Consider the following 14,934-nt stretch of genomic DNA (forward strand, 5'->3'; position numbering starts at 1 on the left):
TAGAAAGATCAAATTGTTTTAACAGTCCTAACCTCTGATTTGAGGACATTTTTTCTTAAAATAAGACATAGGATATTTTCATTATGAACCGTCTGATAAATGCCCACTGAGATGATATTCACGTCATCAAATAAGCTCATTTTTCTTTCGGAAATACATCTACCATGACATACATATTGAAAACACGTGTGGGTGAGATGTTTGCAATTTCTAAGTAATTTATAATTGCCTGCGTATCACTCATCACTGTCTGCCTGAGAATCATATATTGTTTCTTAAAAAATTCCACGTTTTCTATGTGCTCTGGTATTAAAAAACCGCCCATCTGCTATTTCCCGTTTTCGTGCAACAGTCTCTTCTCCACAACCTGAAATTCCAGAATCTCTCTCTCTCTCTCTCTCTCTCTCTCTCTCTCTCTCATGGGGGCCTTAAACCGCTTCTTAAAGTTCAAAACCCTCTCACCACATCATGTCCGTACATTCTCCGCTCTCGTTTCCGAAACTGACCTCCGCTCCCCTTCTTCCCTCTCCCACACCTCCCTCCCTCTCCGCCGAGATTCCCGGGGCAGAAACGTCCAATGGGTTTTCCTTGGTTGCCCTGGCGTCGGCAAGGGCACCTACGCCGGCCGTCTGTCTCACCTCCTCGGCGTCCCTCACATCGCCACTGGTGATCTTGTCCGTGAGGAGCTCTCCAGCTCTGGGCCCCTCTCCCACCAGGTAGGGCTTTTTAATATATATATATATATATATATATATATATATATATATATATATATATATATATATTGGAAATCTTTGATTCTGTTTAACTTTCAATGCTCTTGATATATACCGTTCGTTGAACTGATCATCATTTATTCTCTAATATAGTTGAAATTAGTGGTGATTCGGACTTGTATGAAGCTATTCACATAATCCGATCCTTCCATCGGCTGGGGCCCACCCCGCAGATGCCCTAGCCCGAGAAAATTGGGAGGTCCTCTCATCTTGTGGGCAATAGCAAAGGGAGCAAATGGAAGGCCATTAAATTAGCTGTTCATGTGTTCCATTGACTGTGGTCCACCTGATCGGCCATTGAACTCCCTATTTCTGCACCTGGGGATCTACGTGGTGGGGTCCACGTGATGGGCGGCTTGGATGTTCACCCTGTGGTGATTTTGATGCAGTGGGATGTTGTCTAGGGCTAGGCTATACATGCATGTGAACTAGCTAATGTCTATTAACTATTGCCCTGTAGAAACATGCTAATCTTACTCATGCACATAAGAGAAATTTTCGATATGAATCTTGATTGGCCCATATGCTTGGATGTCTATTAACTATGGTCCTGTGGAAACATGCAAATCTTATTCATGCACATAAGAGAAATTGTTGATATGCTAATCTTACTCATGCCCATTTTGGATCTCTCGTCTCTCGATAAACTGACCTGGTTACGTCACAAATCTGGCAACTTTTCGGTGAAATCTCTATACTCGGTTCTTGCCCCCATCTCTTCCTCTTCTTGGCAGGTCTTCCCGTTTATCTGGAAATATTCAAAATCACCTTCGTAGGGCATATGGATTGGATTGATTCAAGTGATAACCTAAGGAAGCGTGGTATGCAGCTGCCTAATATTTGCCTCTGTTGTATGAGTAGTGAGGAGACTGTCGACCATCTCTTTGTCCATTGTCCCTTCATCACCTAGATTTGGTGGGACTTCTGGTCTAGATTTAATATCGTTGGCTGTATTCCAAACTCTGTAGCCTCCTTCTTAGCAGCGTGGCAGGGCCATAAACTAGGTAAAGTGCAAACACGAATTTGGAGAATGGCGATAATCGCCATCTGGTGGGCTGTCTGGAAGGAAAGGAATGATAGGTGCTTCAGTGACTCTTAGTCTACGGCTGAAGATGTGGGATACTTCGCCAAAAAGTTGATTTTTGAATGGGTGTCGAATGTGTTGGGTTTAAAAGATTATAATCTTTTTTTCCTAGGTGTTTAAGTTTCTTTTCTGCCTGCTATCTCAGCAGTCCTCTTTGTATCATGCCCATTTTGGATCTCTCGTCTCTCGATAAACTGACCTGGTTACGTCACAAATCTGGCAACTTTTCGGTGAAATCTCTATACTCGGTTCTTGCCCCCATCTCTTCCTCTTCTTGGCAGGTCTTCCCGTTTATCTGGAAATATTCAAAATCACCTTCGTAGGGCATATGGATTGGATTGATTCAAGTGAGGTAGATGCAAAGGTAAGGTAGAGGCCATCCTTACAAATCTTCGAAGTTGGCGACCCATGTAAAAGTCCCGGATCCCAACTTTTGTTAACTGAGCCATATTTCTCTACCACAACTCTGTGCCAAAGAGCATCTTTCTCCTTACTGAATCGCTGCCACCACTTAGGTATGTGACTTTTGTTTTTCTCCCTGATTTTGTCAATACCTTTTTTTTCTTGTCAATACCTAGACCTCCACTTCCTAGGCTTTTTGAACTTCCTCTCATTTAAATAAATGGAACTTTATTTTTCCAAGGATCCGCTCTAAAGAAACTACCTTTGAATCCTTTTTATTTTCTATGCTGGATTTTAAGCATTGATAAGAAGTAGATAAGAAGTTTAGCCAATGTTGACTTGATGAGGGTTATCCTTCCTCCTAGGGAGAGGAATCCCCACTTCTAGGAGGTGAGTCTCTTTTTTGTTCTCTTGATCAGAAGGTCCTATATAGAAGATGAGGTGGCACCAAATCCCAATGGGAGATCCAAATATGTGATAGGGAAGCTTTGAGTATTGCAACGTACTTGACTCACTAGGAGCTCGAAACAAAGCTCGTTTACTTCAATTCCCGCCATCAAACTTTTGCTTAAAATCACTCTGCGCCCCAAGATTGCTTCGTTCTGAAGATGAATTTCCTGTTGTCGATTTTTTCCATGGAAGCTTTACAAAATACCAACAATCCAACATATCATCAACAAACTGAAGGCATCGACAGCCCACCCAAAAGAAACGAGTATTAGGATGCTGATGGTTATCGTGTTGATGATGATGATGACTGATGCATCATTTTGAGTTCAAAATATAGAGCTCAAGTAGAACAATAGAAGTATAAGAGAAGGAAAGGCTGCTTTTACCAGTTTACCTAGACGCTTCTGCTTTTCAGTTTTTCCCGTGTTGAAGTGATACACTTGGGGTTCTTTAAAAAAAGAAAAGAAGGTGAAACACTTGGGGAAACTTGGACACTCCTCACGATGGATCCTTCAAGTATGGACAAAGTGTCTCATTGAGGCCATGGGAAACTGCAACGTGTAGGACTCTTTTAAGTGTTCCAAATCTAACCTCCATAAAGTTTTCCTTTCATCTTTTTTTTTTTTTGGTTATGTTAATTTCACTTGTCAAGGTAGAGACTTTTCACTGCTTGTCCTCAAGCTTGCCTCCATTATCTTGGTGTCAAAGAAACTATTCATGAGGACTCTTGTTATACTAGATTTTTAGTGCATTTTCATTATAGATACATGACCCACTTACATGGTGTGCTGTAAAAGCCGTTATGTAAAGGTAATGGTAACAACCATTACACGTTACGGGGTTGTAACCGTTACGGAAAAAATTTCCTCCCCCCCCCCCCCCCCCCGGTAAAGGTTGTAACAACCCCATAATGTACCGTCATGGGACCCGATACAAGTTTTTCAGATTTTTTTCAATAAAAAAAGAGACTATAATGGCCGTTGCACCCCGTATCGTAAACGTAACGGTGGCGACCGTTACGGTATACCTTGCCCACTTACTAAATATTGAAAGGTGTGGCAGGTTGTCAACCTTTTGCTATGCTACTGTGATTATGAATCCTAAGCTGACCCCAAATAGCTGGTCCAAGGTCATGATGATGATGAGACATATTTCGATGTTTTTATTGTGAAATTTTAATTCTATTTTATCTATCACTTGCTAAAAATTCTTTTTGTTTGCAGAAGTTTCCTGATGCCTACATTTGTGTCAGATTCCAAAACACATTAACTTGATGATAGTTCATCCTTACCACTAAGATTTCTAATTTGTCGGTATTTTTGAAGATGACTATGTAGTTACACATCAATTTGTCAAATATGTTGCTTTCAATGCTAAAAACGCGTGTAACACATTTAAAATGGCAACTTGCTCTTCCATGGATCCACAAAGAAAGCTATGCCTATATTCCCAGCTCACACTTATTTGTTATGGCTATAGAATGGCATCACCTGTTATAATGGTAACTACAGATGCAAGAAGTAGCTTGTGATCATTACCAAGATGCCTTTCCTGTTAATAATGAGAATTTCTGCCACTACCCTCAATGTTGGGAAGAGCATGAAGGGTGACTTGCCTAGTTACTACCAACATAATTATCTAAAGGCACTCCTAGTTGAATTAATGGGTTTAACTTCACCTCCTTGATTTGATGCTAGCGATCAACTTCAATATGGTCTTAACCTTGCACTTATGAAAATCAAGGTGTTCCATAACAATAACAGTAGCCGTAATGGCCACCACCGTTGCTGTTAAGATACGGGCCGTAATGGCCATTACGATCCTTTTTATTTTTTTGAAAAAAATTTGTTTCTGGACCATTATAGGGTCGTTACAAGCAAGGTGTTTTGTATCCGTTATGATACACAAAGGCCAATATGTATAGGTAATGGTCATGACCATTGTGTAATATGGGACTGGAGTGAAATAGGGCAGTTGGTTTTTTGGACCATATCGGCTGTTATGGTGGCAGTAAAGGCCATTATAGGGCATAATGACCATTACCTTAATAATGGTATAAAAACCACCTTTTTTTTTCTATTTAAATCCATTTTCTTCTATTTTATAACTTTTCTCATTCCAAAAACTTTCGTAGATAATTTTACAACAGATTTCGACCCCTCTTACTATAGTTTTTAAGATTAAAATTGTAGATTTAAGTGATTTGAGTGAATAGAAGCTCTGAGGGCATTTTTTTTCTTTTTAAAATTTGAAAATGTAGTATTTATGCATTTTTATGATTTATAGTTCTAATGCTTGGTTGTGATGTGTAAACATTGGAGATATATAATCATGTTCACAAATTCACTAGATAGCTCGATATAACACTCTCATCAAAGAGTGGACTGTTACACTACCATAAACATGTTCAGAACAAAAAACGAATACATATTTGGAATATTTATATTATTATGGATTTTCTAGATATTTTTTTCCCAGAATTTTTTGGGCAAAAGAAAATTTTCAACCGTTACAGGGGTTGTAACGGTCGTTACACCCCTATATCGGCTGTTACGACCGTTACGACTGATACCCATATCGGTGATAGTGGTGATTGTTACGACCATCATTATCAATATGGAATACCTTGGTTATAATCCCATTACAGGGTCGTTATGGGGCTATTACAACTCTTTTTTTTTTTTTTTCCCCCTGTAATGGCCATTTCAACCTCGTAATGCATAACGGTTACGACAATTACATAACAGCTGTTATGGCACCGATTTTGAATACCTTGACGAAAATGTTACCATCAAGTATGGACAAAGTGTCCTATTGAGGTTATGGGAAATTGCAACATATAGGACTCTTTTTTTAGTGTTCCAAACAAGGTGTTCCGTAACGGTAACGGTGGTCGTAATGGCCACCACCGTTACCTTTACGATACGGGGCATAACGGCTGTTACGGCCCTGTAACGGCCTTTATGGTCTCTCTTTTTTATTTTTTTATTTATTGAAAAAACCTTCGAAAAACCTGTATTTGCCCTGTAATGTTGATTAAAAAGTATGAAAAACATGTATGTGTCTTGTAATAGACCATTGCGGGGCTATTATGGCCTTTATAGGAGATGTAACGTGTTGTTAACGATAATTACGTATCGTTTTTTCCATAACAGCTGTTACGACCCCGTAACGTGTAACGGTTGCCACCGTTACATTTACTTAACAGCCTTTACGGCCCCGTAACGGCCTTTATGGCACACCATGGTTCCAAATCTATCCTCCATAAAGTTTTGCCTTCATTTTTATTTATTTATTTTTTTTGTTGGAAATTTTGGTTATCTAAAGGCACTCCTAGTTGAATTAATGGGTTTTAACTTCACCTCCTTGATTTGATGCTAGTGATCAACTTCAATATGGTTTTAACTTTGCACTTACGAAAATCAAGGTGTTCCATTACGGTAACAGTAGTCGTAACGGCCACCGTTACCGTTATGATCTCTTTTATTTTTTTGAAAAAATTGTTTGTAGATCATTATAGGGCCGTCTCTCTCTCTCTCTCTCTTCTCTGTAACAGCCATTTCAACCCTGTAACACATAATGGTTACAACCATTACATAATGGCCGTTACGGCGCTGATTTTGAATACCTTGACAAAAACGTTAACATCATGTGAGACCCCCCCTCCCCCTGAAAAGAAAAAAGTAAACCATGTGTTACACAACGAGATCTACCACAATGACATCTGTTTCCCACATCCCAATATCAAAAAGATGACATTTACTAACCGCATCAATGTTGGGTTTGGGGTGAAAGCTTTCCACTAGTCTTCCCTCGTCCTTACTTTCAACCTTCAACAACTAAGGGCTAACTCATGCTGCAACATATTGATATTGTATTTGGTGTGCGATGTGGTGACTGCTTTTGCTCTTGCTCTCCATTAATCTTCACTCCTCTCCAACATGGAACCTCTTCTGCAGTTTATGCAAACCTAGAGACCTTTAGTGTCTTCCCCATTTCTCCTACTGTCATACCTCCCATCTCCATGCAATACCAGGGCTTCCAGGTTTACTGTTGAAGGTATTTTGCTGTGTCACATCTTCATGACAGCATCAGAATGATTAAAATGATTGGCGAAAAAGTTTAGGCAAGAGAATCAATGAGCTCATTTCTGGTTTTGTAATTATTGACTGGTAAGTTATTTGAAGTCCTTTGTCAATAGCTTTTCATGGGTACATGCTTACTTTTCAGTTGATTCATGGAAGTCTGGGATAGGTTTCTTCTTTTCCTCCTAACTAGTTCTACAACTTCATTATGAAGTAAAAGCAGGTTTCCTAGTATTTAGTATCTTTTCATAATATTAATAAAATGTCATCATAAAGACTCCAAGCATATTTCCCATGCTAACATTACTCTCTTTGCTTGACTAAAATGAACCTGTTGAAGGTGTCCACTTGGTAAGTCTAAATTCATGCTGCTGGACCATTCATTTATTAGTAGCACAATTGTGTTGTGTTTTAGTATCTTAGTCATGAAGCTCTACAATATCTAGATGCCTACCCAAAAAGGAATTTTTTGAAGGATGTAGGAGGTTTATAGAACTATTCCCACTAAGGAGATTCAGGTTGTGTTTGGATTTACAACTGAATTGAATCGTTAACAATCAGCTCCCTCAGGAAATGATCAGATTGTAGTGGTGCATCCTAGTATTGATAATGAAGAAGTAACACTCAAATTGCATGTTATGTTTTTTTCATGTTGGACTTGGAAGTTATCCAACTGCAGTTTGGAGGCTAATCCCTCAACAAGAATACTAAGGTAACTTCAGTTTTATTCTCTCCACTTCATCATACTAGTCATCGCCATTCAGTTAAACTGTGCATCCAAATAGCCTGAAAGTGGATCTTCCTACTAGTCCCACGAGGCAATCATGCATAACTTCTCCAAAAAAATAAAAAAAAATTAGGGAGGATTATATAAATTTGAAGTGGCGCATGCAAGCAATCTTACTGCCATGGCAAGCATTTGATTTCTTCTTCAGTATTGATTTCATGTGAATATATTGTCAGAATGTGAGGCGTTTAAAGATCACTTTGCTTATTCTTCTCCACATGGTAATTGTATTTAGAAAAGCTTGAATTCTAGCAGTATGGGGCCTGTTAAGAGTTTTAGAAAATGCTGATCATCAGTTTGAATTAATGATTTAGTTATACTGAATAGCGTCCATTGACTTCCTTCAATTTTGCAGCTTGCAGAAATTGTAAATCAAGGCAAATTAGTTTCAGATGAGATCATAATAAATCTGCTGTCTAAACGTCTTGAAAGTGGAGAAGCTAAGGGCGAATCAGGTTTCATTCTTGATGGTTTTCCAAGGACAATTAGACAAGCTGTGAGTATCACCATAAAGGGCAGGAAGAACATGAGGAAAAATGATTATTATTATTATTATTATTATTATTATTATCCACCTTTTATTTCATACAAGACATTAGAATAAAATTAGTTTCACTAATTTTCATACTTGGTATGCCCTTACTACGTGTTTGCTTGTCTTGATTTGTTGTATATGCACAGAGTGCAGATCGTTTGTGCTGGAGGCACAGGGAATTCCTGGGCCTTACCATCTCGTTGGTCCATGTCATTGCCAATGACATTAACTCACAAAACATACCAATTTTCTAACTCCCGAATAGATTGCATACTACACAACACAACTTTTAACATGTGGAACTTCTCTAGGCTCCACCATGATTTATGTGTTAGATACACACCGTCCATAAAATTTTCCAGATCATTCTAGAGCTTGAGCCCAAAAATGAGGCACATCCAAAGCTCAAGTGGACCACACCACAAAAAGCAGTGGGGATTGACAAGTACCATTGAAACCTTCCTAGGGTCCATCATGAGATTTATTTGGCATCTAACCTCTTCATAAGGTCACACAGACCTAGATGAAGGGAAAACACAAATATCAGCTTGATCAGAGCTTGCTGTGGCCCCAAGAAGTTTTCAATGGTAGGCATCCAATTCCCATTGTTTCCTATAGTGTGGCCCACTTGAGCCTTGGATATACCTCATTTTTAGTTTCATGCCCCAAAATGATTTGGAACAATGGATGGACGATGTGGATCTGACACATACATCATGATGGGCCCCATGGAAGTGCCACATGTCAACACTTCGGGTTTTCTTCTCTCCCTAGAATGTGCTGCGCCACACAGCCAACAATGGAATTTCTTGACGTGTGAAATTCACATGAGCCCCACCATGATGTGTTTCTTCGATCCACACCATCCATCCATTTTTTCAGACCATTCTAAGATATGAGACCAAAACCAAGGCAAATACAAAGCTCAAGTGGACCACACTGTAGGAAACAATAGGAATTGGACGCTTACCGTTGAAACTTCATGGGGCCATGAAAGGCTCTGATCAAGCTGATATTTGTGTTTTCCCTTCATCTAGGTCTATGTGACCTTATGAACAGGTTAGATGTCAAATAAACCTCACGGTTGGCCCTAGGAAGGTTTCAACAGTAGCTCATTCAATCCCCACCACTTTTTGTGGTGTGGTCCACTTGGGCTTTGGATGTGCCTCATTTTTGGGCTCATGCTCTATAGAATGATCTGGAAAAATTGATGGATGGTGTGGACCTAACACAAATCATGGTGGGACTAAGAGAAGTTCCACACATTAAAAGTTGTGGTGTAGTACACAATCTATTCGGGGGAGAGAAAATTGGCATGTTTTGTGAGCTGGTGTCATCGGAAATGATGAAGACCAATGAGAATCGATGGCACAGGAATTCCCTGTGCCTTCAACATAGACGATCCGCACTCATGCACAAATGTTATTGAACTTTTTCTTTTTCCTTCACTGCAACAATTTCTGTTTCTTAATCCATATTTAGTCCTTATTTTTTCCGATCTCATGAAACATGCTGATGATAAATGACACGAGCTTATATTGTCGATCAATCAACTGATATTATAGAGCTGTGTGTTTCAACTCTGAGGTCAATGGGTTCAAGAACCCATCTGGTGCACAGATGTGAGAGTGTGTGTGTATTTGACCATTAAAAAAAAAAAAAAAAAACTGTTATTATGGAGCTGATATTTATGAGACTTGGTGTTCCAGAACTAATTAATGTCACAATGGTTTGGAGTTTAATATTGTAGCCTTCAAGGTTTCCACTAGGTTCCATTTTGGAAATTTGGATCCTACTGCTGCATTTCCATCAGGTTCCAGTTCGAAATTCTGGGTCCTATTGCTGCATTTCCACCAGGTTCCAGCTCGAAAATCTGGATCCTACTGCTGTGTTGCATCATTCTTCTCTAAGTATTAAGATGTTTGCATTTTTTTTTTTCTTCAAAATTGGAACCCAATCCCAAGTAACCTTAAGGCCATGTTTGGATACAGGGAATCCATGGGAAAAGAAAGGAAATGGAGAAGTTTTTCTTTGACGTGACAGTGTCTTGTTGTTTGGATAGCAAAGAAAAAGGAGAATTTCACATAGCAATATTCGATGGTAGTACAAGAAACTATGATCCTTGTCTCATAAATCTGAGGCTTTCACTCACTGCTGAACAAGATCCCACATACTGCTATCCATTTCTTATCCAGCTGGTGGAAATAATAATTTAGTAATAATAATGATTTTCCTTTCCTTTCCATTTCTAGTGGGTATCCGGACATGCCCTATATGAAATAGCATATGTGCTGTTCCACCCAATCATTCACAGTATCTGTTTGCTTAAACATTTCACACATGTTGAACCATCTCCAGCTGTCCAAAGGCTGGTTTTTCCACCATTCGGTGCTCCAACGTAGAAATTGCACATGGAATGGGATGGAGTTATATTATGTGTCTGATTACCACTTGATGCGCTACATTGTGTGGGCATCATTTTTAGAAAACCCCAAAAATTGACTTTTTGTGTAACCCATCAGAGGTCTGACTTGTTTTCAAACTAACCTAGTATTTGAGGCTGCATGAAAAATGAAACCCTAATGGGTGGGTTATCATTTTTCAGCTTTTCTGCCCCTGAAATAACATTATGTTGTATTAATTTGTAGAAAAACAATCGCCTGCTCTGGTCCCAGGGGACGACCAATGCAGCCGTATGTGGTTGTTGGTATTTGCAGGAAATACTAAGTGTCGGGTGGTCAGTGTCAATGTTTTAAATATCGATGATATCGACCGATATATCCCATGATATATCTTGTATCCCACCTGTGCGATACGAAATGCATAGGTAGTGCCAATATATCCCACGTGTTCAATCTGGTGAGCATTTTCAATTTCCAATCCCTTTTTTTGTTGAAATTATTTTAAATTGGTGTCAAATGGTTACAAATCTATTGGTTCTTCATATTTTGCATGAAAAATCATGGAGTTTGAGCTTTGATTCTTCATGTTCTCCATGTTTTTTTTTTTTTTTTTCAAAATTTTTCTTCAACCAGCTGTCAATTGAGACTAATTTAGAAGTATTTAGGAGTATTTGATGAAATGATCATCATATACACTCTACTTTCGAAATTTGAGTATAGGTGGTCCAATTTGAGGAAAATTCAAAATTTCCCCAATTTCTCCCAAATTACTTGCAATGTTGCACTCCAATCATGAAATCAAGCATCTATGAGGATTGATCTACTGATTTGTTAAGCCCTTGTCAATTCTCAAAAAATAAAAAAACATTTTTTAATTAAAAATTAATAAAATATTTTTATTATTATTTAAAATTTCTCTTCAAACAGCTGTCAATTGAGACTAATTTTGAATTATTTAGGAGAGTTTAATGAAATGATTGTCACATATATTCTAGAGGTTGTCCATTCAATTTGAAGATAGTTGCATTAGTTCAGTCAGACAATGCATAGCTTATGACTCTATACAAAAGAAACCAATTATGTCCACTTATTTTTTAAGATGTTATGATTTAAAAGTGTGTATTAAGGTATTTTTTAACAATCCCTGAAGTTTCATTGAAAGATTCAACCAATTTCCTAATGTTTCCCCATGTTTCCCAGTAAGTGTGATAAATTATCTGATACAAATGATATATCCTGTGTGATAACTGATACGTATCTATATCCCAAGGGTGCGATACTTAATGCGATACCGATTTTTCGAACACTGGTCAGTGTTCAACAACAATTCATGATATACAACCTTACCAGAAAAGATTATTTCTGCTCTATGCAGTCAAATGTAACTGCTAGTTTTCTGCTTTCTTGATGCTAGAAAACCAAACAAACTGTGTGCTGCATGTAGCCAGTAGTCAGTTACCGGTCAGTTAGCAACCTTGATCATGGTTCATGTTGAAATTTTATAATTATGATATAACATAGACATTACCTATCTCTGTTCACTGCTCTTAATTTGCATGTCTTTTTGGCATTGTCAGGAGATATTGGGGGGAGTGACTGATATTGACTTGGTCATTAACCTAAAGCTCAGAGAAGATATACTTCTTGTGAAGTGCCTCGGTAGGAGGATTTGCAGCCAATGTGGAGGGAACTTCAATGTTGCCTCCATTAACATTAAGGGTGAGAATGGGATGCCTGGAATTTGCATGGCTCCACTTCTTCCTCCTGCACATTGTGCATCAAAGCTCATCACCCGCTCTGATGATACTGAAGCAGTAGTAAAAGAACGTCTCCGCATCTACAATGACATGGTATTGGTGCCATTCTCTTCTCTCTTATTTAAATTTAAAAATATTTTCTAGTTTCCTCAATGCGTATAAAGGGGGGAAGAGTTGTTACTTGCAGAGCCATTGAGATAGTTGATCTGTGGGACTCCCTTTGGTCGAAACAATAGGGACTCACCCATGTATTGCATGGTTAAGCAACTGAATACAGGTGGGTGCCATTGGTTGGCATCAAGAGAGATCACCACAAGGCTACTAAACCAAGCACAGACACCTGATGAAAAATGCTCCTTTTGGGGGGGCTACTGAATTGTCATGCTGGAACTTATGGTAATGACTATGATTTTTCAGAAATATCTAATAAGATCTAAGGTGGATTTCCTTTTGCCTGAAACATGGGAAGTCAAAACATTCATTCTGTCCTTTCATGTTTTTGATCGACGACTCATCATCAGAATGATTTCTTTATTTCTGCAGAGCCAACCCGTGGAGGAGTTCTATCGCAGCCGAGGGAAACTATTAGAGTTTGATTTACCAGGAGGAATCCCAGAATCCTGGCCAAAGCTACTGCAAGCACTGAATCTTGAAGATCATGATGACAAGCAGTCCGCAGCAGCATAAGTTATAAGTTTAAGGTGAGTCATTCTTCCCATGTGTGAGATTTACGTGCATGTCAAATTCAAAAATATTTTTTAAAATAAAAGTCTGAATCCTGGTTGCCATTTGAAGAGGTCAACCGTTCAGTTGGGCTTTTGTAGTTTGGGAGCAACATGAGGTGTATTTTGAAAAAGAAAGAAAGAAAGGTAATGTTATATTAAGGATGATGAGCTCAAAGGGGGTTTATGTAACCAGTAAGTTTTGACCGTATGGAGACGGGTTCCATTTTTGGCTGAGTAAGAACATGCTTCTTCTGTTTACATGATTTGTAGTGTTGGTTCTCTGGGAAAATTTTCTGAAGGTTCGTCCATCAATCTATATCATAGGAACTGCCTTGAATTTGCAAAAATACCGACCAATAAATGCTGTCAGGACTGTCGCAGAATTGATCTCTGTTTTTGTACAAAGAAAATGCAATAACAAACATGAGAAGCGCTAAGGGGTTCCTGTGAGGGCAGATTGAAGACACACTAACATGTCTCAGATGTAGAAGATCTGGTTCATTAATCGGGCATGAGAAAAATGGATGGTTAGAGAAAAAGATGACCACCGGTTCATATTTAACGTACACTGAGCCAGCCACAGTATGAGTTTATCAGCTATTTACTTTTGGGCCAGGCTTATGTTCATGGTGGGACCCAGCTGATAATGGCCTGGTTCTTGCGCACACTTCCCCGTGAATCTCCTCGTGAATGTCTTCTTGTGGAAATCTCCTCTGCATTTAAGAAACAAACATTGAAAGCAAGGTGGCAATGGTGGCAATTGTGAAGGCTGATCAGAAGATGTAGTACAAAATGTTATTAATTATTATTATTATTCATGGGTTTTGTGCTTCCTTTAGGTGAACCAGATATAATCTGGTTGAAACCAATGGTGTGAAGCCATTGCTTATGCCAAGGATCTTTGTTGTAGAAAGGTGAAGATTAAGGGGTCGTTTGGCACCATGGATATGGGAGGATTTGAGGGGATTTCAAATCCCCTCGTATGTTTTTTTGTGAAAGATAACCAAATATCATTGAAAAAGGGGAAATAGAAACAAAGAGTGAAACGGGAAACGGAAACAAAAACAAAAAGGAAAGAAAACCGAAAAACGGCGGTCCGCTGAGAATGTGGACCACACTAAGCTCGCAAACAAAACAGATCGGAATCCTTAATTTTCGAATCTACCGCAGCCCATTCAATCAGCAGCCGCTTAGCACTAGCGATGGAATTGCTAACAGAGTTGGACAGGTTGCGGAAACAACGATTGTTTCTCTCTGACCAAACGGTCCACCAGGTTGCTAAGATCGCCATTCTCCACAACCGCTTCTTAGATTTGTCCAGGGAGACCCCAAACCACGCCGACAACATACTATTAACCGAATCAGGATTGCACCAGCTTATCTTGAAACAGAGCAAGAATTCCGACCAGATGGAGGAGATGAAACGACAGTGGAGAAGAAGATGATCAATTGATTCCTCCAATTAAAATCCCCTCGTATGTTTGGCAACATAAAGTAACTGGGGGTTTCAAATCCAGGGGATTTCGAAGAGAGGGTTTGAAATCCAAGGTGGAAGCTTGGATTACATCTCAAATCCTTCCAATAGTTGCATGTGTAACATGTGTGTCACTGGGCTACTAATCTATTGGGCACATGGCCCGCTGATGGTATCCCAAAACAATCAGATTATCAACTGCATCACTGTAATTACTTTAATAGGATAATCTGTGCCATCCAAACATTGACCATGTAAATCAACAGTTAAAAATCGTTGGTTAGTCACTTGGATGTGATCCTGTGCTTGTGACCCATCCGAGAATTGAAATTTCATCATTTTTGGGCAAAGTATATATTTCAACAGGCTTGTTACAACCATTGTGTCAAACATTACATAAGTACACTAATTAGAGATATTAAAGTTGATTTAGTAATTAAATTCAAACCACTGTAAA

At 38.9% G+C, this 14,934-nt stretch overlaps 1 protein-coding gene across 2 annotated transcripts; it reads left to right on the forward strand.

The window, feature by feature from the left end:
• The first annotated feature begins 234 nt into the window (after positions 1-234).
• On the forward strand, positions 235-13,261 carry LOC131236930 (adenylate kinase 1, chloroplastic-like). Of its 2 annotated transcripts, XM_058234468.1 has the most exons (4): positions 243-716; positions 7,940-8,080; positions 12,099-12,371; positions 12,822-13,261. In XM_058234468.1, the coding sequence occupies exons 1-4, from the start codon at positions 420-422 to the stop codon at positions 12,963-12,965; spliced, it is 855 nt and encodes a 284-aa protein (XP_058090451.1). In that variant the 5' UTR covers positions 243-419; the 3' UTR covers positions 12,966-13,261. The 2 variants fall into 2 exon arrangements, with proteins under 2 accessions (XP_058090452.1, XP_058090451.1); XM_058234469.1 differs by lacking the exon at positions 7,940-8,080 and having other exon boundaries at positions 235-716.
• Positions 13,262-14,934: the final 1,673 nt, after the last annotated feature.

This window comes from Magnolia sinica, chromosome 2, assembly GCF_029962835.1.
Source record: "Magnolia sinica isolate HGM2019 chromosome 2, MsV1, whole genome shotgun sequence".
Taxonomy (NCBI): Eukaryota; Viridiplantae; Streptophyta; class Magnoliopsida; order Magnoliales; family Magnoliaceae; genus Magnolia; species Magnolia sinica.